General features: G+C 35.7%; 6 protein-coding genes and 1 long non-coding RNA gene across 9 annotated transcripts; 5 read left to right on the plus strand and 2 right to left on the minus strand.

The window, feature by feature from the left end:
• The first annotated feature begins 223 nt into the window (after window positions 1-223).
• On the plus strand, window positions 224-3801 carry LOC104713954 (uncharacterized). 2 transcript variants are annotated; one of them, XM_010431182.3, is made up of 8 exons: window positions 224-820; window positions 897-1047; window positions 1134-1474; window positions 1564-1714; window positions 1800-2137; window positions 2210-2360; window positions 2582-2994; window positions 3120-3801. In XM_010431182.3, the coding sequence occupies exons 1-8, from the start codon at window positions 485-487 to the stop codon at window positions 3618-3620; spliced, it is 2382 nt and encodes a 793-aa protein (XP_010429484.1). In that variant the 5' UTR covers window positions 224-484; the 3' UTR covers window positions 3621-3801. The 2 variants fall into 2 exon arrangements, with proteins under 2 accessions (XP_010429484.1, XP_010429483.1); XM_010431181.3 differs by having other exon boundaries at window positions 313-820; window positions 1800-2360.
• A 1056-nt stretch (window positions 3802-4857) lies between these two features.
• Window positions 4858-6277, plus strand: LOC104713955 (F-box protein DOR-like). Its single transcript, XM_010431183.2, has 2 exons — window positions 4858-4969; window positions 5081-6277. Exons 1-2 carry the CDS (start codon window positions 4952-4954, stop codon window positions 6029-6031), a joined length of 969 nt encoding a protein of 322 aa, XP_010429485.1. The 5' UTR covers window positions 4858-4951; the 3' UTR covers window positions 6032-6277.
• A 28-nt stretch (window positions 6278-6305) lies between these two features.
• LOC104713956 (uncharacterized) lies at window positions 6306-7898 on the minus strand. Its single transcript, XM_010431185.3, has 5 exons — window positions 7652-7898; window positions 7462-7557; window positions 6974-7096; window positions 6669-6708; window positions 6306-6483 (listed from the first exon to the last, which is right to left on the minus strand). Exons 1-5 carry the CDS (start codon window positions 7772-7774, stop codon window positions 6410-6412), a joined length of 456 nt encoding a protein of 151 aa, XP_010429487.1. The 5' UTR covers window positions 7775-7898; the 3' UTR covers window positions 6306-6409.
• A 79-nt stretch (window positions 7899-7977) lies between these two features.
• On the plus strand, window positions 7978-11421 carry LOC104713957 (uncharacterized). Its single transcript, XM_087464838.1, has 12 exons — window positions 7978-8380; window positions 8740-8868; window positions 8946-9038; window positions 9131-9210; window positions 9310-9423; window positions 9544-9617; window positions 9791-9867; window positions 10010-10093; window positions 10203-10295; window positions 10387-10494; window positions 10620-10691; window positions 10782-11421. The coding sequence occupies exons 1-12, from the start codon at window positions 8078-8080 to the stop codon at window positions 11163-11165; spliced, it is 1611 nt and encodes a 536-aa protein (XP_087320964.1). The 5' UTR covers window positions 7978-8077; the 3' UTR covers window positions 11166-11421.
• A 1711-nt stretch (window positions 11422-13132) lies between these two features.
• LOC104713958 (putative WRKY transcription factor 60) lies at window positions 13133-14905 on the plus strand. The gene is made up of 5 exons (XM_010431187.3): window positions 13133-13380; window positions 13477-13542; window positions 13768-14067; window positions 14248-14364; window positions 14471-14905. Exons 1-5 carry the CDS (start codon window positions 13324-13326, stop codon window positions 14738-14740), a joined length of 810 nt encoding a protein of 269 aa, XP_010429489.1. The 5' UTR covers window positions 13133-13323; the 3' UTR covers window positions 14741-14905.
• A 2675-nt stretch (window positions 14906-17580) lies between these two features.
• LOC147939288 (uncharacterized) lies at window positions 17581-23249 on the minus strand. Of its 2 annotated transcripts, none has more exons than XR_015566014.1 (2): window positions 22967-23249; window positions 17581-17900 (listed from the first exon to the last, which is right to left on the minus strand). It is a non-coding gene; the product is annotated as an uncharacterized LOC147939288 (long non-coding RNA). The 2 variants fall into 2 exon arrangements; XR_015566015.1 differs by lacking the exon at window positions 17581-17900 and adding an exon at window positions 18534-22029.
• Window positions 18394-19462, plus strand: LOC104713960 (putative glycine-rich RNA-binding protein 1). The gene is made up of 2 exons (XM_010431189.3): window positions 18394-18714; window positions 18928-19462. Exons 1-2 carry the CDS (start codon window positions 18601-18603, stop codon window positions 19336-19338), a joined length of 525 nt encoding a protein of 174 aa, XP_010429491.1. The 5' UTR covers window positions 18394-18600; the 3' UTR covers window positions 19339-19462.
• Window positions 23250-23554: the final 305 nt, after the last annotated feature.

A 23554-nucleotide genomic window follows, 5' to 3' on the forward strand; every position in this document is an offset into this window, starting at 1 on the left:
CAGATGTTAACATTATTTATTTGTGAATATTTAATTTTAGTTATAATTTTGATTTTATTTGGCAACAAATCAACATATGTTAGATGAAAATATTTTTCAAAAATAGAATTATTTACAATAGTAAAGAATGTAATAACTTATATATAGCATGATATTTGCATTTTTCAAATTATATTAGTAAGATATCTCTCTATAACATGTTTTATAAAATCATGGCTTTTATAAGGTAGAATGGCTCACATACTAATAGAAAAGGCCCATAAGATATATAAAAAATAAAATAAAATAAAATACAAAAACAGAGAGAGAGACGAAACAGTGGAGCCAAACAGATACACAATTCAGGATTAGGGTTACTCTCTCTCCCAAACTCCGCCCAATCTCTTCTCTCCGCCGCGCGCAACTGTAACCGTTACCTATATATATATATATACACACTTGATCTCACTCTCATCGTCTTCGTTGTGTGTTTTCACGAGCTAAGATGAGTGGTGTTCAAGTCACTTGTTGCAACGATCGAACGAGAATGTATTGGACTCCGACGATGGAACGATTCTTCATAGATCTAATGTTAGAGCATTTGAACAGAGGAAACAGAACAGGTCACACTTTTACAAAGCAAGCTTGGAACGAGATGCTTGGTGTATTCAACTCCAAATTCGGGTCTCAGTACGATAAAGACGTGTTGAAAAGCCGGTATACGAATCTGTGGAAGCAGTATAATGATGTCAAGAGTCTTCTTGATCATGGTGGTTTCGTTTTGGATCAGACTCATCAGACTGTTACTGGTGATGAGAGTTTATGGAGTTTGTATCTTAAGGTCTGAAAAAATTTACATTTTGATTTTGGATTTGGTTTATTTGATTTTGAGTTGTGTGTTTTTGTGATGTTGACAGGCTCATCCTCAAGCACGGGTTTACAAGACGAAACCGGTTTTGAATTATAGTGATTTGTGTTTGATTTATGGGTATACGGTTGCAGATGGGAGATATAGTAGGTCAAGTCATGATTTTGAGTTTGAAGATGAGGTTAATGGAGTCAACATTGGTGTGTGTCTTTGTTCTTTACTAAATTCTTGTTTTATGTACACTTTTACTGTTGGATTGGTTACAATGTGTGGGGGGTTTTTGTAGGTGAAAGTAGTGGCGGTGTTGTTCTTTCGAGTAAAAAAAGCTCGAAAACTGAGTGGACTCCGGTTATGGACCAATACTTTATTGAGATTATGCTTGATCAAATCGGTAGAGGTAACAAGACTGGTAATGCTTTCAGTAAACAAGCATGGACGGACATGCTTGCTTTGTTCAATGTTAGATTTAGTAGTCATTATGTGAAAAGAGTTTTAAGGCAACGGTACAACAAGTTGTTGAAATACTACAAGGATATGGAAGCTATTTTGAAAGAAGATGGGTTTTCGTGGGATGAAACTCGGCTAATGATAGCTGCTGATGATGCTGTTTGGGATTCTTACATCAAGGTTTTTAATTCTTAGGCTGATATATCTCTTTTTCTGAATAAGCTTTGTTCTTCAGTCCATTAGTTTTGAATCTCGATGTGATGAGGCAGGAGCACCCACTTGCTAAAACGTATAGGATGAAATCTTTACCGAGCTACAAAGATTTGGACACAATATTTGCTTGTCCAGATGACCAAGGGACTATACCCCAGCCAGACCAAGGCAAAGATCTTAGAGATGATGGTTCGGCTGTCCAAACAAGTGAGTTAAATCTTATCTAGTTCTAAATTTTTGGATTAATACGATTGTGAGAGGAGCCTAGAGTAAATGAATCTTGCTTCTGCAGGTGGGACTAAGGCTAGCCAAGTGCAGAGTTCTGACCGCACAAGGACATTTTGGACTCCTCCAATGGATTACTATCTAATTGACTTATTAGTGGACCAAGTGAACAATGGGAACAGAGTTGGGCAGACTTTTATAACAAGTGCTTGGAATGAAATGATTACAGCATTCAATGCCAAATTCGGGTCTCAACACTGCAAAGACGTTCTGAAGAATCGGTACAAACACTTAAGGAGGTTGTACAACGACATAAAGTTTCTACTCGAGCAAAATGGCTTCTCATGGGATACAAGGAGAGATATGGTGATTGCAGATGATGGCATTTGGAATACCTATATACAGGCATGCTACATTCTTTTTATTCTTTTAAAGATACTAGTTATATGGTTATGCTTACAAATGAAGCATGTGCAGGCACATCCAGAAGCTAGATCATATCGAGTTAAAACTATTCCAAGCTATCCAAATCTTTGCTTCATTTTTGGGAAGGAAACGTCAGATGGGAGATACACACGCTTGGCTCAAGCTTTTGATCCCAGTCCGGCAGAAACTGCGCTGATGATCGGTAAGCTTCTCCTCCTATAGCATTGTCTTTGAGATTCAATACAAAGTAAAAGTTAAAGCTAATCTGATTTTCCTTCTTTTTTTGAACTAAAAAAAAACTCTTTGTATTGGCTTTGTCTAAGTTTTATAACTGTATCGTTGTGCTCTCTATTTCCTTTGGATTCATAAAGCTGTGTATCTGAGACTAGTGTATCTAACCGTATTCATATAAATCCTTTTCAGAAAATGGAAGCACAGATGGATTTAAAGATACTCTGGGGGAAACTCACAGTTTTCAGATGGTGGTTTATGCTAGCAACGAGAAAAATGATTACCTCTGTAGCAATACCGGTCCTCCTTGTATTGAATGGACACAGGTCATGGACCACTGTCTTATTGATCTTATGTTAGAGCAGGTGAATAGAGGAAATAAGATTGGTGAGACATTTACAGAGCAAGCTTGGGCTGACATGGCAGAATGCTTCAATGCAAAGTTCGGATTGCAGACTGACATGTTCATGCTGGAGAATCGTTACATATTGATGATGAAAGAGCGTGACGATATCAACAGTATCCTCAATCTTGATGGCTTTACTTGGGATGAGGAGAAGCAAACCATCGTTGCAGAAGATGAATATTGGAAAGCATATATCAAGGTAAGGCTTACTAATGATACTCTCTTTTTTATTTGAACATATGACACTCTTGGGGTTGTGTCTTTGCTTTCTTATTTGATAAAACTTGTATCTAGATAAGAGAAAGATGGTGTCTGATTTTGCAGGATCATCCAGATGCAACTATATATAAAGGCAAAACCTTGGATAGTTACGGCAATTTGTGCAAGATACATGAACATCTCTCCCAAGATAGTTTCAATTGTGAGAATCTCATGATAGAGTTGGAAAGCTATGGCCATGAAATAGTCAGTGACTTTATTTCACCACACAAGCAGCAGAATAAGCGACCTAATCCAATAACTCCACCTTTGGAGCTAACTGTACATAAGGCTCAGAAGACCGGACTAGAGACGAGGAAGCCTCTGTTTGACGCAGAAGGTGATGATGATGGTTGCACAAAGCCAATTCCTCGGAACGAAATTTACTCAGGAATAGGAAATGCCATTGATGCGTTGCAAGCTTTGCCTGATATGGACGATGAGTTTCTGCTGGATGCTTGTGATCTTTTGGAAGATGAGAGGAAAGCAAAGACATTCTTGGCTTTGGACGTCTCGTTACGTAGGAAATGGCTGGTGAGAAAGCTTCGCCCTTCATCTAAATTTTAAGCCAATGGGTCCTCTCTCTTTGCAGCCAATCAGGCAACCAAGATATAAAAACCAAGCTTTGAGCACAATACAAGATTAGTTTCTGTAAGGTTTTGTAAAATAACAATCTTTGTTTTGGTTAAAGGGTATTGTAAAATTTTGTAATGATCTTAGGTACTAAATCTAACGCACAATTGGATAATATGCAGAGGTTGATCAGAACATAACCATACACATGAACATCCTCAATTGGTATGAACAGTAGTCGAAGAAAAACTATTGATGTCTTCTTTATCTGCCTCGTGTGTCTCTCCCACACTATCAGAAACAAGAAGCAGCAGCATTCACGAATAACGAAGTGCTCGATCAGCGAGAATTGCAGTTCATAAGAAAACCACTCAATTGATGAATTCTTTTTAAATTAAAATATAATAATATGATTACAACAATTAAGTCATGGTTGAAAAATTAAGTATATTAACTTTATTATAAAAAGAATGTTATAAAAGTCTACAAACTACACTTGCATAATTGCTTCAAAATCTGATTACATTTTTAATTTATGTTTTTGGTTTTTTTTTTTTTTTGACAGCGCTTGTTTATTTTTGTGTTTATAATTTTTTATTTTTTAATCCCACTACACATATTCTTAAGAATTTATAATAAAGATAAATTAATTATATATGTCTAAAAAGCTTAACTTCCCTTCAAAGTTCGAAAGCTTATCTTTAAGAAAGCTTATCTTCCTTAATCTACATTGAGTGGGTTCACACACTAGCAAAATTGTTTAGTATAAAAGTTATATACAGTATCATTGAAACGTTGAAGAATGAAGAATACATTTAAAAGAAATTGTTTTAAAAGTACTTAAAAAACTTGATTCAAAGAAAACAAATCATCATTGAAAGTTTTTTTTTTTTTTTTTTTTTTTTTTTTTTTTTTTTTTTCTGGACAACCAATGACTCCATTCATTTAAACAGAATCATTACAAAGGAGGGGATAAAGTATCCCAGAGTTAAGACAAATACAGATACAAATAGAAGCTTTCCCCAAAGCCATAAAGATAAACATCATTGAAAGTTTTAAGAATACAGTACATACCTTTTATTTATCAAAAGAATGAAAATAATGTTATAGAAGTTTCGTAAAGAGAAGACCGGAGCATGGTAGGTTCAATGATGCTTATCGTAGGTTTGTTAAAGCAAAGGCTGCTTCGTGCGTCGTCTCTATTAATTAGTATTGGCAATGTAGTATATATTATACAGCTTTGGATGGCCTTTCACTTTCATTGCCTTCTTCTCATTCCTCTTCCTCCTTAAGTTTAATACCTCTCTAGTTCATTGACCACAACCATGGCTCAGATTCCACAGGTTTTTTTTTTGTTTGTCATTGCTTTAGTACTGTGATTACAATATTTTATTTAGTTGGTAATTAGTTTGCTTTTATCTTATTTAATTGATTTCCTGACCAAATCTTTACAGTTTCTGTTCGCTTGCCAAGAAGAAGTAAACAGTGACGTGACCTTTTTCTCCTTGCCGCCTCAGCCTCAAAACGTTGCTGAGAATGCACCTCCTGCAGCTACCAATCAAGTCATGCATCTTCCCTTGAATGCCGTGGATGATTCTAATGTAAAATTCAATTCCATCAGAGGATTTGTTTGTTTTATATATCAGCGGCGTCTTGTAGATGGAAATATCGAACATGTGCAAATGATATGTAAACCTAGCACTCAAGAATCCTCAATCTTACCGACTATGAACACTACGAGGGTTCGTATGATGAGCTATTATGGGTATGATGAAGTTAACAACCAGTTGAAGGTTTTGTCGATGACTTGGCAAAACGGTATGAATTTTGATGATCATCAAGTTCTGACTTATGGACCTGGCAACGCATGGAGAACTATCGGTTGCGACGTACCCCATCATTCATCAAAGAAAGGGATATGCTTCAATGGGGTTTTGTATTATCCAGCTATCGATATGTCTACAGGTCATAATATGATAGTTTGCTTTGATGTAAAAGCTGAGGAGTTCAGGATCCTTCCAGCAGTCATCATGGAAGGAATGATTGAAGCAGTGAAGCATGGGTCTTTTATAAATTACAACGGTAGACTTGGTATACTTGAGTCTGAAAACATGCTTGGTGTTGATAATACAAGTACACATTTTACGATGTGGCTTCTAAATCATGCAACGCAGGTATGGACTGATCATATACATGAGTTCCCTGCTTCGTTTGAGGATACAGTTGGAGAGGCCCTGTTAAGGTTTGATGGAATGATCAGTCTAACAAATGAAGTTGTGTTCTCGTCTTACTATCCTTCCAACCCGTTTTACCTTTTCTACTACAATATCGTTACAAATACTTTCCGAAAAGTTAAAATCGAAGGAATGGAGGCCTACAACTACCGTTACACCTGTCTGAACTAAGTCAAGGTCTTAAAGCTTATGCAACTGCTTAGGTACTTCATAACTTCAGACTTTGTTTGGCTCAATGTTCTCATCATATCATCATCATCACATGATCTTATTGGATATGGCTGTTTTCTGCATTGGACTTTTTATCCCTTTCCTTGTTTACTCTTTATTGTAAGGTTTGGCTTCTTTTCTTGCTTTGTACTCTCTTGTCTTTAAAATCAATAAACTTGTGTGTGTGTGTGTGTGTGTGTTTTCGTATTTGATATTAAATTTTGCAACCAAGATAAAACTCGAGCACAAGGAAATACATAGATACAAAAATCTAGGGCACAGTTTTGATTGTATGCAGTGGTTGTGTAAATATAAACATAATCATGAAAATGAACATACTCAATTGGTATGAACAATAGCAGAGAAAAGCATCTTATTGATGTCTGCTTTATCTGCCTCCCCTATCTCCCCCACTGCATCAGAAACAAGAGAAGCATATGTAAACACAAACACACGACAGATTGAAGAACTTGATCTGCAAGAATTGCAATACATGCATGACACCTAGTCTTTATAAGCACACATAGTCTTTATAAGCACACATCCACATGCATAAATGTTAATGTTTCAATGATATTTAATGGCTTGTCCTGGTTACCTGTTCTCGATCTAACTTGTGTTGTCCACTCGTCGATAATCTGTTCAAAAAACAAGAAATGAAACAAGCAAAGAGATTATGGAATGTCTAAAAAGCCTCTTTGATTTTTAAGGTACACAATACAATACAGAGAAGCTGAGCATTAGATATTGATATTGACTGTGGGAAGGTTAAAACTTTACACAAGCAATTTATTTGCTAATAATGTTCTTGCCATCTTCTCAACGTTTAGCATTGGGAAATTGCACAACCCCGAGTTGAGCAAGACAAACAACATAGTACCAATAAACAAAAGGAACACGGACCTGATTAAAATCAGCCAATGCATCATCTGCATCACCATTTGTTGATTCTCCCAAGGATGCATTCATTTTCTGAATCAGGCTGCAATTTCCAACAAGTGTCGTCTGTGCCTTATCAATCAAATCCTGTTATAACAGAATCAACAGTCAAGATCTGTTTTAAAATTGCCTAGCTTTGCAAAAGCCTTAGCAGATCTGACCATTGATGACAGCTATAGAAACTCCATACAACAAAATTTTACCATTTCTCATTATTACAGTCAATAAAAACTCATCCTTTTGATTCAAATTACAAAAGATCTAAACCCTTGATTCCACAAGAAACTGTCTACAACAAAATCAACCCTTTTCTTCATTGGAATCAATTAAAAATCTCATCTTTTGTTTCAAACAACTTGGAATCACTAAGATTGAATCGTTCATACACAGATCCCTACTGCTAAAATCTCCAGTTTCCTAATTCAATAAGCCGTTACGAGACACACACGAACCTGTTTAGCAGACAAAAGCTCCAAGCATTGGTCTTTAAGAACAGTCACATCTTCCTGCAACTTCTTCATTCTCTGAATCAGCTTCATCGGATTCGCCTGCGACCCAGTTAGTTAGTTACTTCCGAGCTTTGGATTCAAAGTATTGAACTTTAAACAAATTCGAGATTCCAAAATCGAAAATTTTGCTTACATTATCAGTATAAGTCTGCTGGAACTCCTTTTCGAGCTTCGAATGAACATCATTAAGATCATGAGAAGCTCTCCCTAAAACATTTATCAGATTATCAACAGCTTGATGATGACGATGACTCATCTTCTTCTCTCGCTTTCTCAATTCCCCCCTCTTTGCTCTCTTTAGGGTTAACCTTTATTTTCTCCCGCCTCTAGTTCTCACCTAAAACGAAGCGAGCAACGAATAAAAAACAACACGGAGTTCTTACGTTAACGTCAAGAACAACACGACGTTTAAAAATTCACTAAACCAATTTAAAATCGAACCGATTTAGTAAACCGAGTAAACGACACCGGTTTAAGAAGAAAAGGGTTTTGTTTTATACTCTTCTTCCTTTGATTCTCTCTCGCCGGTAATTCGCCGCCTCTCTCAAAAAAAAAAACGATGGAGGAAGTGGTAGTAGAAGCGCCACCACCGAGTTCTCCTCCGGTTGTTGAATACGTAGAAGAGGTTGAAGAAGATGATGAAGATGATCTCTCGTTTTCTTCAGATTCCGATATCGCTGAAGCTCTAGATTGGTTAGACGGTAAAGACGATGACGAGCTGATTGGTGGTGGATTCTCTCTCCATGCTCGTCGTCCTAATGCTCACGGTGGACATGGTTCACGACCTAACTCTAGTTCTCTTCAACCTATTTCAAATAAGGCTCAGAAGCTTACTGGTCATGTTCGAGCTTCTCCTTTAGAGGTAAGAAATGTTTCCTTATCTCTCTGGTCTTCGATTGGTGTGGTTCTTTGCAAAGTGATTGACTTTATTATCAATTGGTGTTTATAGTATTTGAAATTTGATATTTTGCTTTCTCCTGAGCCTTTGGTACTTGGTTCTGTTGATTTTGATAGTATAAATTTACTGTTTTTAATCCCTATATTGGACATTAGCGTTTAGAGTTTGGAATGGTTTGTCAAAGATATATAATTTGGAAAAGCTTCTGGATTTCTCATTGTCTCTTGCTCAAATGAACATTTAGGTTATAGGATTTATATTTGTACTTGTAAGGTGGAGAACTATGTGGTTTTATGATTGATTTGAGATGATTGCGGATGCAGGGATGGGAAGGAAGAGTACAGGTCGGGATGTCGAATTCTGTGACAACTGCGATTCGTGGGAGTCTACGAGAGACAGAAATTGGTAGAAGCAGAAACACTGATAAAGCGGACCGAGCAACAGTTGAACAGGTGAGGTTTTGATTGGTCCATTTAGTTAGTGTTTAATGTAATGTGCTGATGGCTGTTTGTTTGCTATTTTGTTCCAGGCTCTTGATCCAAGGACACGTATGGTTTTGTTTAGAATGCTTAATCGGGGAGTGTTCAATGATGTTAATGGCTGTATTTCGACAGGCAAAGAAGTATGATTTGTTTAGTTGTTTGTTAACAGTCAATAAGATGATTTGTTTGGATTGCTTTGTTAATGGGGCTCTCTTTTGCTATTATCTTGCAGGCTAATGTTTATCATGCCACGAAATCTGACGGTTCAGAACTTGCTATAAAAGTGTACAAGACATCCGTTCTAGTTTTCAAGTGAGCTTATACAGGAGTAAATGTTGTTTATCGTTCGTTCAAAAAATGTTAACTTGACTATTGTGTTTTTGACCCCATTTTCAACTTTGATGATTTCAGGGATCGAGATCGATATGTACAAGGAGATTACCGTTTTAGATATGGGTACTGTCGCCACAATCCCAGGAAGATGGTGAAGACATGGGCTGAAAAAGAACAGAGAAATCTTAAGAGGTAATACCTACAGTTTGTTGTGGGTGTGTACTTCATAATGTACTCACTGTTTTCTATTTATATGTTACAATAATATTGCAACTCCTTGGTTGGTTTATTATATACATATTTCATTGGCAGGCTTCATGCAGCAGGAATAAGGTGTCCAGCTGTTATACTTCTGCGTCTTCATGTTCTTGTCATGGAGTTTATAGGTTCGCGCTCTAATTCATTATCTTTTCTTTTTGTTCACTGATTCCAGGCTACTCTTCTCTGTTTACTCTGATTCATTAGCATAGTTTATTGAAACAGAGAAATGATGAAGTAAAGATTTTTCAGCTACCTAATCAAATAGACTAAGGGCATTTTTATTTATTTGTATTTGCAGGGAGGGATGGTTGGGCTGCACCGCGTCTCAAGGATGCTGCATTATCACTAGACAAATTACGTGAATGTTATCTAGAGGTATGTCTGATTTTCTCATTTAGAAAGTCCAAAGTGTCTTATGGTAGTACTCTAATATCAGGTGGCATTACAGCCATAATTAATCTCTTCAGGATCTCATTACTATAAGTAACTCACTGACATCTTTTCGTTTGCATTTCAGTTGATAATTCAAATGCGAGTATTATATCAGAAGTGCAAATTGGTGCATGGGGATCTCAGTGAGTATAACATACTTTATTTTGAGGTGAGTTTTGAGTTATTTTGTTCATAAAGGATCTCGGAAGAAACAAAAAAAAAGTTTTTAAAACAATATAGAGAAGCCAAATATATTAATATCATCTTGACTTTTTCAGGGGCATCTTTATATTATTGATGTTTCTCAATCTGTGGATCTGGACCATCCTCTTGCCCTGAATTTTCTACGGGAAGATTGTGACCATGTCTCAGTAAGTGAGAATAGTAGCATGATTTAACAATACGTACTTTGACTGGAAAAAAAGTGACTGATGTGTGGATTGTTTTGACATTCACGCGCAGGATTTTTTCAAGAAACATGGTGTGGCTGTTATGACAATAAGGGAGCTATTTGACTTCATAGTAGACCCGACAATAACAGACGAAACTGTTGATAGCTATTTGGAAGAGGTAATGTATAACTTTTTACTATCTGTAATTTTGCATTTGAATCAGTGGGCGGCTTCAGGTTTAAAGCTGTAACGTTTGTATTGGTAATGTCAAATTAATGTAATGAAGTATGTAACAATGGGCAGGTCCAACGAAAAGTTATAGAGCGAGGAGAGATATCTGTAGAGGATGAAATCGCGGATTCAGTATTCATGAAGGTTAGTGAAGTGTAACCAGTCATTAAAACTGATGTGTGAAGCTATCTGTAGAATCCTTTTAACTTTTTGGTTTTGTTATGATGATTGCAGTCATACATACCAAAGTCTCTGGATGCTGTGAACAACCCTGAGGCTGATGTGGCGAAGATAACGAGCGGACAGGACACAGGAGACATGCTATACCAGACTATAACAGGGCTTAAGGATGCTCTTCCTAAAGTAGAAGAGCAGCAAATAGAGGTGAATGCTGAAGCTGAGGAAGTGGACGAAGAAGAAGAAGAAGAAGACGAAGAAGGAAGCGAAGGAGAAAGTGAAGAGAGTGAAAAAGAATTAGGTCCCGAAGACAAGAAAGCTGCAAGGAAAGAGCACAAGAAGAAAGTGAAAGAAGAGAAACGAGAGTCTAGGAAGAATAAAACACCCAAATCTGCCAAGAAGCGAAAGAAGAAAATTTCTAAACCCCACAAGACTCGTTAAGTGGAACAACAGGTTATCATGTTTTGAATACTCCCTAGTTGCTAGTATTTTTTATTTACAGTTATATTAAAGTTTTGTGTCAAATTCCGGACCCCCTAGTCCACTTCATCCAAAAACAGTAAGTTCTTGTAATATTCATAGTATGATTATGATTGAGCCCGGAACAGGCTTACTGTTGTTTCGAGACTCGAGTAAAGAACTTAATATACTTTCGTTACTAGAAGAGATCAAGAGAATGTGATATTCTTTGGGTGAATCAGGCTACTATTAATGAAGGAACTACAATTTAGATAGAAGACATTGGTCCAGTACTGGATAGGATGACACCCAACATACCAGAAACGGTCATCTTAATTTGATTTGACTGAACTCAGAATGTTAGAACCACACTCTCTCGTGATCTTGATATCATATTCGAAAGAGTATTATAGAACCTTTTTTTTTTTTTGGTTAAGTAAGATTCTTTTTTTTACATCTTTGAATGAGATTCTTTATAATAAAACAAAACATTAAACATGGAATCGAAATCTTAACCAATCAGTGGTAGCATGGGGGTAAGAACTGATTTGGGCAAAGGCGTAAATCCATCCGTACTGAATTCAATTCCCGCCGCTAACTATGTTCATGCTGTTTGGTTAGACTTAAGGGGTCTTGAATGGTTGGTTGGTAAGTTTCGGACGGAACTAAAGTCAGACCAGTCCGCTATTTTTTCACCTTTCACACAATTGTCAGACTAAATAAAACACATGTTAGTATCTATAAAAACAGTAACTGCATTCCAAAATTCCAAAATAGAACTATTCATCTGCATTTTTTAGTATGTTTTAAAAATGCTGCATACTCTAGTATCTGAGTTTAGCATACCAAAATATTAGTAGATATTGTCTAGTATGAAATGCTGCAAAGCCAGGTAGGAAGGATTACCTAAATGTAAAAATGGAATATGCTGGTCACCAGTCAATGACACGATGGGTCAAGTCAAGCGAAAGGTGTACGTTTTAAAATCAAACCAAATTCAGAATAAGATAAAGAAAAAACAGATAGGACCTTACAATGCAAGTTAATGTAAAGGAGTACTAATTTTCTTCGACATGGGACAGCAGCCGAAATTGTTGATTTTCCGACCGATTTTTGATTGTTTTCTCCGATGGCAACAAAACTATTAACAATTCGATTGCGATTTAACACCTAACCTATTTCAATTTTTAGGACAAGTGTTTCGAAGCAAGACAACGTACATACAACTTGTTTTTTGTTTTTTTTTTGTTTTTTGTAAATACGTTACTAAATACTAGTAATTTGTTAAAGAATTTTCCTGCATTTTGTATTTTACGCATATCATCTTATTTATGTACAGTCTTTTTGTTTTTATGTTCTGACCAGTTCGTTTACTTTTTTTTCTACAATTTGTTGGTTCCTTCCAATCTGTTCTCATCTTTTACTATCTTTTCCTTGGCCTGTTTAGATTTGTAGGTTCTTTTTGTTGTGTTTTGTAGATTTTCAGTCTTTTTCGCTATTCATACTCTAAAAATAGTCAATCCAAAAATCATAAAGTAGTATAATAACTTTAATGTTGGTAGCTAAAAAACCAATATCACAAGCACATTAGACAATTGGGTACTTCGTATACTTTTCTTTTTCTTTAAACTTTTCTTAATATTAAATATGATTAACCAAATATAAAATCCTTACGTTGAACAAAATCAATTTGGACTACGATCATTTTTATATACTGTAATCACAAATGTATATTTTACATAGTAACAACCAAGTGATAAATGGAATGATCATCTTAACAAATGTGTTGCGGATGAAGGTCATTTTGAATTTATTTTGTTTTGGAATAGAATTTGTACTAACCTATAAAATTAACTCATGGTTTTATTTTATATATTACTTTCTTTGAAATATTTCAAAATAATAGTAATAATAATAATAAATGTATGGACACCAAATGGTCCAAATCCCTCCACGAGCTCTTAATAATTTGTCAATTGATAAGGTTTCCACATGACACTCCCTCCACTTACTACTTTTACTATAAAACCCAAAGGAGACCAAATCTCTCTGCGAACATGAATTTGGTCTTCTTCGCTTTAATCTTTAGTTTCTTTCTCACGTAACATTAATTATTTGTTCTCTCGTCTACCAAAAATTTATGGACTATGATCCCAACACCAACCCATTCGACCTTCATTTCTCCGGTAAACTTCCGGTGAGTTTCATCCTTTTCACATCAATCTCTACTAAATCAAAGTTGTGCCCATCAATCTTGGAGGGTTCATGTTTTGTTCTCTTTTTGTTGATTCAGAAAAAGGAAGTCTCGGATTCGAGTTCTGCAGATGTGAAGACAAAATGGTTAGTGAAAGACGACGAGGTTAGTTTTCTTTTCGTCGAACACCACTTGGTGTGCATCTTTAAACATTAGATTATAAATGAATAGATTAGGTTGATCAAGTTCTTACATCTGATTTTTAGACATTACATAGTTTTATGTTTAAATTTGAACAAATCAAAGCTTTGTTCTTTTATGGATTTAGTTTGGTAAATGCTGATTTTTTTTTTTTTTCATTTTATGGTTTTGTGGAATCTTGAACTGAAGACATGTATGTTACAAGAAGAGTTAAACCGGGTTAATTCGGAGAACAAGAAGCTAACCGAAACACTAGCCAGAGTCTGTGAGAAGTACTATGCTTTACAGAATCTTTTAAAGGAGTTGCAAAGTCCTGAAAATGTGAAGTTTCAGAACCAAAAGTTAACAAAGAAACGAAAACAAGACCTGGATGAGTTTGTAAGCTCCCCTGTTGGACTCAGTTGCGGCCCAACAATCGAGAAAATCACCAGCGATAAAGCAACGGTTTCAACCGCTTACTTCCACACCGAGAAGTCTGACACTAGCTTGGTAAGTTGATAAGTTGTTTACCTGAATATTGTAGTTTCTACAACAAGTATTGTTCTATTGTTGGTGATAGTAAACGTCTGTTTTAAAGACGATTTGGTACTGTTTTCATAATTCATAGTCTTGTTCTTATTAAGCATCTTTGAGTGTAACAAATGTTTTTGTGTGTATATTTACTTGTAGACTGTGAAAGATGGATATCAATGGAGGAAATATGGGCAAAAGATTACGAGAGATAATCCATCTCCTAGAGCTTACTTCAGATGTTCGTTTTCACCATCTTGTCTGGTCAAGAAGAAGGTAATTTACATTGAACTCCTAGTTTAAACTTGTTAAAGAGTTCTTTGATATTTGATTGATTAAGATCTCTAGTGGTATATGTGTGTGTGTGTGTGTGCATGTTCAGGTGCAACGAAGTGCAGAAGATCCATCTTTAGTGGTAGCCACTTACGAAGGGACACATAACCACCCAGGCTCAAATGCAAGTGGGTCTAGGACAGTGAAGCTTGATTTAGTTCAAGGTGTTCTTGAACCAGTTGAGGAAAAGAAAGAGAGAGGAACGATTCAAGATGTCCTGGTGCAAAAAATGGCTTCTTCTTTGACCAAAGATCCTAAGTTCACTGCAGCTCTTGCGGCTGCTATATCTGGGAGATTTATAGAGCAATCAAGAACATGAAAGTTCTGTAGAATATATATGATTTTGTTTTTTCTATTTTATTGCTCATCCCAGTTAAAGGAAATGTGGGTTTTGGGGTGATATTGATTAGGAGATAAAGACGTCAAGTCTAGTATGTATATTTACATCAAATCAAAGTATCCAAATGATACACTGATTTTCAAACGGGAAAGAATCAAGGACAAGTCTAAGAAGTCATAATTACCTGAGTGTTCCGAGAGTTTTGATGTTAAAGAAGACACATGAAGGAGTGTTTGCGATGTTACTAAGAGGGTAAGTTGTGTTTGCGGACATGTGGAGATTGATCAGAAGTAAAATGTGCAGATTGTAAACTTAGTTGTCTCAGATTCAACTCAAACTTGGGCTCCGGTTCAATCGAAGTTGATTATGGTGATGGTCTGATGGACAATTTGGTTGACGTCCGAGATAAGAAAGAGATACAAGGTTTTGCGGCTTTGAAAAGAGTAACCTCAAGATTCAATAGTATATATATATATATATATATATATATATATATATATATATATATATATATATATATGACTCTTTAAAGTTTAAACTCACTACGACGTACTCTTCATCAATCAGGTAACTCACAAATTGATTCAAACCTGAACTACTCGTTCGATTGACAATAAATTTATCAATTTATATATGGTTTACATAATCGGTTTAACATAACCAAACAAAAAGAACCGGTACAGCGATAAGAGCCCCCAAAAGAGAATTGAACCGAGTCCAATTAGGGTACTTCTTCATTAGAGGTTAGTTCAGTTGTTGAGAAATTGGATTCGTGTTTTTGAGAAATTCTCAAATTTGTTTACGCATTCGTTCGTAGTTTTGTGTCTGAATTTGTAAGTTTAAGATTCGCCATGGACATCGATGTCGGACCAGTTGATCCATCTGTCCTCTACGAACAAGATCTCCATGTTTCTTCTGCTGTTTGGGAAGGACAGGTTTGGCTTTTGTTTTCTTTTTCTCATTCTCTTTATCTTCTTCCTCGAAATTTCAAATTTTGAATTTAGGGTTCTTCTTAATTTCCCATCTTTCCTTAGGAACGAGGTCTTCTTCGTTGTCAAGAACACACTTCATTACTTCATCAATGGAAACTCACTGACGAACAAATCAAGCTCGTAGACAAAGCTGGTTTCGGATTCTTCCGCAAAATCGGTCCAATGAGTCTAAACAATTCACTAATCTCTGCACTTGTTGAGCGTTGGAGAAGAGAAACCAATACTTTTCACCTTCCTTTAGGAGAAATGACTATAACCTTAGATGAAGTTGCTTTAGTGCTTGGACTTGAGATTGATGGAGATCCAATTGTTGGTTCTAAAGTAGGAGACGAGGTTGCTATGGATATGTGTGGTAGACTCTTAGGGAAGTTACCATCTGCTGCTAACAAAGAAGTTAATTGTTCGAGGGTTAAGCTTAATTGGCTTAAAAGAACTTTCTCGGAGTGCCCTGAAGATGCTTCTTTCGATGTTGTTAAATGTCATACTCGAGCTTATCTCTTGTATCTTATTGGTAGTACCATTTTTGCTACCACTGATGGTGATAAAGTCTCTGTTAAGTATTTGCCTTTGTTTGAGGATTTTGATCAAGCTGGAAGATATGCTTGGGGAGCTGCTGCATTGGCTTGTCTTTACAGAGCGCTTGGTAATGCTTCGCTTAAGTCTCAGAGCAACATTTGTGGCTGCTTGACATTGCTACAGGTTGGCTGCTATGTGTTTAGTTTTGTGTCCATTAGAGATTTTAATATCTTAAGGAAAAGTAACATATGATTGTCTTATGTATATATAGTGTTGGAGTTATTTTCATCTGAACATCGGTAGACCAGAGAAATCCGAAGCGTGTTTTCCGCTTGCTCTTCTGTGGAAAGGTAAAGGCAGCAGATCCAAAACCGACCTATCTGAGTACCGCAGAGAACTGGACGATCTTGATCCAAGCAAGGTTAACCCTTCAGCATTCAGCCTTCACTTCATCCTTAAGAATTTGTTTATGTCTCTTCTCATGTTAATCGTTGGTTGTGAAATTGCAGATCACTTGGTGCCCATATGAAAGATTTGAGAACTTGATCCCACCACAGATTAAAGCCAAGCTGATCCTAGGGAGATCAAAAACGACTCTTGTATGTTTCGAGAAAATAGAGCTACATTTTCCAGATAGGTGTCTGAGGCAGTTTGGGAAACGCCAGCCGATACCTCAGAAAGTGAGACGTCGTGACAGAAAGAACAAGCGAGTCGATGACTTGGACACGTCAATGAGTCTAGCATGCGAGGAATGGACTGAACGTGGGGATCACATCATGGACAGTCCTGGAGGCAGCAATGTGGTGGATGATGGAGCGTACATGGAATGGTACGCTCGGATTAGTATCACCAAACTTTATCGAGAAGCGTTTCTCGAGTCCCAAGTCATGAATATGGTAAATAAAAAGGGTGAATATTTACCATGTGGTTAAACATTTTATCATTGAAACCTCGCAAATTGATTTACATTGGTTTTGTTTGTGTAGATTGCTTGTATGAGGGAATTTGAGGAAGCTGCTTCAGGGATTTCGATGGAGAGATTGTCTCCGGTCGAGAGGGAAGTGATGGAGAGTGTGAAGGATACATTCTCTAATAACTTGACGTTTGGAGGATGGCAAGAAGTGGCGGTTAATAGTGGTTATGGGAAGCGCAAGCGTCGGAATGAACAAACACCAACGAGTGGTAATGATATTTCATCTCTTCTGCTTCAAAAGGACACATGAATCTTTTTTTATGTATTAGATTTATTTTTCATCTATGAAACGTTGCAGTGTTTATGTATACTGTATATAGTATTGGCTATTTTGGTTAGAAGGTACAACAACATAACTTCAGTTAAGTAACAATGTGTTTTTAACTCTGATACACAAACTCTGAATTTCGGCCAATGGCACATAGAACAAGATGCAAAGGAATGGTTAGGTTCAAAGGACTACATCAACAATTTATCTCATTGACATTTGACATGGTACAGTTCCAACAAATTGAAGACCCTAGAATATTAGGTCAAATCTATATTAACGATGATTAGATGTCAATGGCACTATCCCCTCCGAAGCTGAATGGATCATACGAAATGGAAATGGTACCTATCTTGGTTCAGGTCAAGGCTTGAGAGAAAACAATGAATCCTGTTGAAAGCAAATTTTAAGCTCTCATGATTCCAATGCAACAAAGGTCTTGAAGGAGACAATAATTTTTTTTTCTTTTTTTTTTTTTTGGACAACAAGGAGACAATAAATAAGTGGTGAATTATTCATAAAATCAAATAACATAAATTGTATCCGTACGTAGCACACAAATTCTTACCTAGTAAATCATTTAATAAATAGGTTCGTTGATTTTACTCTGGTTATTCAATATATTGGATTAACTTTTTAACCCATCCCTCATCGATAAAATCAAATAAACAAATCCGACATGCAAGAAAGTACAAATCTTGTTGTTGTATATTTGACTGATGCTGTCTTTCCAGTTCTAAGATCGGAACACATGTCTTAAGTGAGAGACCCCCACCCCACACGTACACAATACGGTACCCCGTCGGATCTCAACCATCAGATCAGCGCAAGATTTTAATTTCGCATTCTTGTGACGTGGAACAAGTCATGAATGAACCGTTGCATCCAAGAGAGTGTTTGTTTGGTAACAGATTTGTGTTATCACTGTAACCAAACACACATGCCTAAGCACCGAGTCAACGAACGAAGCATGGTTTCACGGGCATATCTATATAGAAACGTCTTTGTCTTGGCTTGGGCTTCGGACATAGTCATCATCATCTGTTCATCTTCCTCGTAATTCCCGAAAAAAATCAAGAATCATAAGGACATGTCTTCTGCGGAGAGCGAGTACAGGTGCTTCGTCGGAGGCTTAGCTTGGGCCACCGACGAACAGTCTCTGGAGAGGAGTTTCAGCCAGTTTGGAGAAGTTCTCGACTCCAAGGTCCGTTAAGACGACCCGGATCCGAAATTCTGACCCGAATCCGTGTGACTCTGTTTTCTCTATCTCTTTGTTACTCTGTTACTATGTTACTTTCTCTGTTACTTAACCCTCTCAATCGGTACGTTCATCATCGAAACGATCGTCCGATTTGTTGTATTTTTTTATATATATGTTGTTTCTTGTTTCTGTGATTTAACTCGACTTTATGATCAGATCATCATTGATCGTGAGAGCGGGAGGTCTAAAGGGTTTGGATTCGTGACTTTTAGAGATGAGGATTCGATGAGGACTGCGATCGAGAGAATGAATGGTCAAGAACTTGATGGTCGTAGCATCACTGTTAACGAGGCTCAGGCTCGTGGTTCTGGTGGTAGTCGCGGTGGTAACGGCGGTGGATATAACCGTGGAGGAGGCGGTGGTTATGGAGGATCTGGTTATGGGGGTGGTGGCTACGGAGGTAGACGTGATCAAGGTGGTTATAGTCGTGGCGGTGGAGGAGGCGGATACGGTGGGGGTGGCGGTTATGGAGGTGATCGTCGTGACGGTGGTTACGGTGGTGGAGGTTATGGTGACGGAGGTTACGGTGGTCAGGGACGATCTGACGGAGGAAGCTGGAGAACTTGAGCTCTGTCTGTGTCTTTGACTCTTTTGTTGTTTACTTTTGGTTTTGGATTTGGTCTTTGTTTATTTGTGTTCTCATGTTTAGTTTCATACATAAAAACAAAATAAAAGGTTGATGCTTTTGGTTCTTCCCACGTTCAAAGAGTTATGTTGCAGATTGAATCAATTCAGAGAAGCTAGTTTGGTACATATCAGGATATTATCGTAGAACTCAAAAAAGCTAATTCCAATTCATAAGAAACTAAAGAATACGGAGTGGTTGCAATAACTGAAATGAAAGTTCCTAGTAAAGTCTGTCTCTTTATTATAGACCAGTTGGTTGGTTGTTCCTTAATTATCCGGTTTGAACGTCTCAGATGTACATAAGAACTTTGGTAATGGGTCGTTCTTACCTATTCTTAAGGGACCCTAAAACAAAAATTTATTTGGACCCCTCTAAAATTATACAATATACAATGATATGATAATTTTATGAAGAAAATATAAAGAGTAAAGAATGTGTGAGAACGTATTGTATATGTATCTTATGGTGGTACATTACAAAGTTTACAAGTGTATAGGAAGTGATTAATGAATTTCTTGTAGTGTTGGAATATAAATTGGGATGAATGATGTGCTAAATGGCACCACAAAAAACTTCTCATTTATAAGAGAGTACATAATTTTAATAAATCGACAATGAATTTTCAACGGTTAAGTCTAATCATCAAAAAGAAAATCCTAAAATTCATTTCCTCCCATAAGTTTGTTGTGCTTCATAAACTCATGCAAGACATCATTAATAATGATGTTGAACATCTCTCTTATATTGTAAGTGACTGTGTTCAAAATTCGTTAAAGGTTTTACAGTTTCACAGTTTCCACATCACATTTTAGAATTTTTTTTTCACTTCCTCCCATAAGTTTGTTATCCTTCATAAACTCATGCAAGACATCATGAATTATGTTGAACATCTCTCTTATATTGTTTTTGTTAATATCCCTATGATTCAAAGATTTTGTAGACTCTTTAGATACGATACGACCAACTACTTGAAAGCTCTAATAACTTCTTTTGTTCATTTATTGAAGATGAAAAACATTCAAGCAATTTGTACCAATGCTATTGATTTATCGTATAAAATGCTTATAAAAATTGTTTGGCCCAAGAAGAAAAAATTATGGGTTGTGTTCTATTGCTTCATAGCTTTAATTGCTAGGATCATGTGACTATTTTTGCTGAGTATAAATTGAGCAAGAATGACATTGACCTTTAATCCATCAAACGCTTGAAAAGAAGCAAAATAAATTCAATATCTATTTGGAATCACTGATAGAAGTTTATTATTATGGTTCCTTGCATGGTATCCTTAAATGAAATTGACAATGAAGCACATCTTCTAAAATTTTAGAACTTGAGTTATTGAAAGCAATCATTTAGGGTATAATGTCCCAATTAGAAATCAACAGTTAAGCCCATCTCTTATGTTATTTTGGTATAGTGTCCTAGTAAATAAAATCTTATGCGGCATTTTGACACATGTAACAACTTCAATAAAAATCATCATTTTCTTCCTCAAATCAGTTTTTCTGTTGAAAATTAACAAGTCAATGAATGTTTAAGTCTTTAAGACAACCTCCCTACAAAAATATGAAGCTTTTATACTCCTGTTATCAAAGAAACTGTTGGAGAATTGCTTGGTGCCTAAAAAATAATACTCTAGTTTTAAATTCTATTGTATTAAAACCTCTAATTGTTGAGATCGAGTACAAGTCTTGGTCGAGTAGAAGTAAAGCAAATTGACGTTATTGAACTTCAACTAAACAAATTATTTTTTCCAAAATTTAAACATTCAGTTTGGAAACACAATTATAAACTTTACTATTAAGATGCTTTGTAAGGTAAACCTACACAATTAGCACATTTTTTCAAATATCAGAACTTAAGTTAGAAAGCAACCATTTATACAACCAAATTGTTACATAGATAGTTGAGTATTTTGATATGATGAGATTTATAGAACTTAATGCAAAAGATAAAGATAAATGTAAATTTGGATCGGATAGAGTTACTCCAATGATGTAAAGGCGACAGTTCCTAAATATGAGTAACTTGCATTTCCTTTTTCTTAGGGAGTCTAAAATTTGTAACATTGGAATTACTTGATCCGAATTCACATTTTCCCTCATCCTTTGCACAAAACTATTATGAAATCTCATCATATTGAGATACTCAATTTTCTATGCAAGAACTTGGCTCTCGAAATTCTGCATTCTAGTTCAAGCTCATATATCTAAAAAAGCATTCCTTAAGATCAAATTCATGGTTTATCTTAAAAAACAACTAAATACTAATCATCTATTTGTGCTTCCAAAATGGATGTTTGACTTTTGTAAACTTTTTTTTTGTTGAATTGAAGGTCCATGACGTCATGTTGCTTGAGTTCTACTCTGCCAATGCTAATACCCGATCTAAACAGTTATAAGTTTTTATGCAATAGATTTTAAACGAAAGCATTATCTTCCTAGGCGCCAAACAATTTTCCAACATCGTCTTAGATAACATTGGCACAGAAGCTTCATATATTTGTAGGGGCATCACTCTTAAACATTCTTATCTTCAGCGGAAGAACTAATCCGAAGAACGAGATGATGAGTTTTATCTAGGTTGTTTCATGTATCAAGACGCCAAGTAATATTTTACTCACTGGGATACTATAACAAAACAACAAAAAGAAAGTTCTCAACATTCTTAATGTTGTCTTACTGAGTTTATAAAGTGCAACCAAACTAGGAAAAAAATAAGAAAGCTTGTGAACGACCGTCACCGAATTTGAAAATGTCCTTGTTTGATAAATTGGAAGAAGATTTTCTTAGTCGGAATTCTGATCATCGATACAAGATTGATTACTTTAATGAAGTAAGAACACTAACAAGTGAAACAATAATTCAAAAAAAAAAGAGTTTTCTTTTTCTTGAAGCCTAAGGTTGATGGTCTTTAAAGTGGGAGAAGAAACTTCGATGGAAAGAGTTTCAAAACCTAGTCTAAGCTGAGAAATAAGAAGATTGGCAAAGTAATAGGGTTTATACAAATATGGATTCTTGTGCTGATTTTAAAGAGTTTATACAAGTGTCTTTGTTGAAGCAATATCAAATATCTAATTTTAAAAACATTTCTGATTCATTTTTTTTGGCATCCATCAGATCATTCTTGCTAATGCGACATGAACTGTTATGTTCGACGTTATCACTAATCCTTGTATAACTCAACATGTCATATAACTGACTTATAAACTTATAGTAGAAAAAGAAGAAATACAATTTTCTTTTGATATGTAAAATTCAAGACTCCACCTTTCTGATAAAGGAAGAAAAAAAACCCTACTTGGTCAAATATACTATAGATCTTTTGCGAAAGACATGAATTGGCAACAAAAAAAGAAGAAGAGATGAACTTATAAAAAGTTAAGTTGATAAGTTGCATCAATTTCTGGTGAGTATTTGAAGCAATTGTTTATCAAAAGTAGTGATGTTTGATTGATTTACAATTCATTAGCTTAATCAATTTATTTAATTTAAAGAATCTATAATCGTTCATACTCTAATAAAAAATAGCTCAAATTACGATATAAAATCAACAATTAAAACTAACCTTTAGTGTGTGACATTGATTTTACCCATCATATGAGAAGATATAGGATAGTAATCCTCAGACGTTTTCTGATGACTGAACCGGCTTTGTTTCCCATAAATTTAAATTTCAGAATCTATCTCTGTAACGACTGGAATTCAATCTTTCTTTTGTGAGTGTTTACATATCTTTTCTATCTCGGCTTCTCAATTTTTTTTGGGAGCAATGCGACAACCCTTTATGCACCGATGGGAGAACTCCTCGATGCAGTTTTTGACAGAGAGAAGAAGACTTGTTTTAGTTGTTATCTATGTCGTATATGATGTGTTTATATAAAAGAAAATAAAGAAAACAAACAAAATACAAATTATAGGATAAGGCTAATTTAAAAAAAAAATTGAGGAAATACACCATTTTCGGATATCGGGTTTAGATTTTTAGGTTTAATTATTCATTTTGGGGGTTGTTTAAAGTATTAAGCTATAAAGTTAAATAATTATAGTTTAGGGGCTTTAGTTTTAGACTATTTAAATATCTTCTTATGATTTTTTTGTCAACAATTTTTTAAACTGACTCAAAAGTGTTATTTAGTATAAATCCAAACTTAGC

Source organism: Camelina sativa, chromosome 9 (assembly GCF_030686135.1).
Source record: "Camelina sativa cultivar CO46 ecotype springtype chromosome 9, ASM3068613v1".
NCBI lineage: Eukaryota > Viridiplantae > Streptophyta > Magnoliopsida > Brassicales > Brassicaceae > Camelina > Camelina sativa.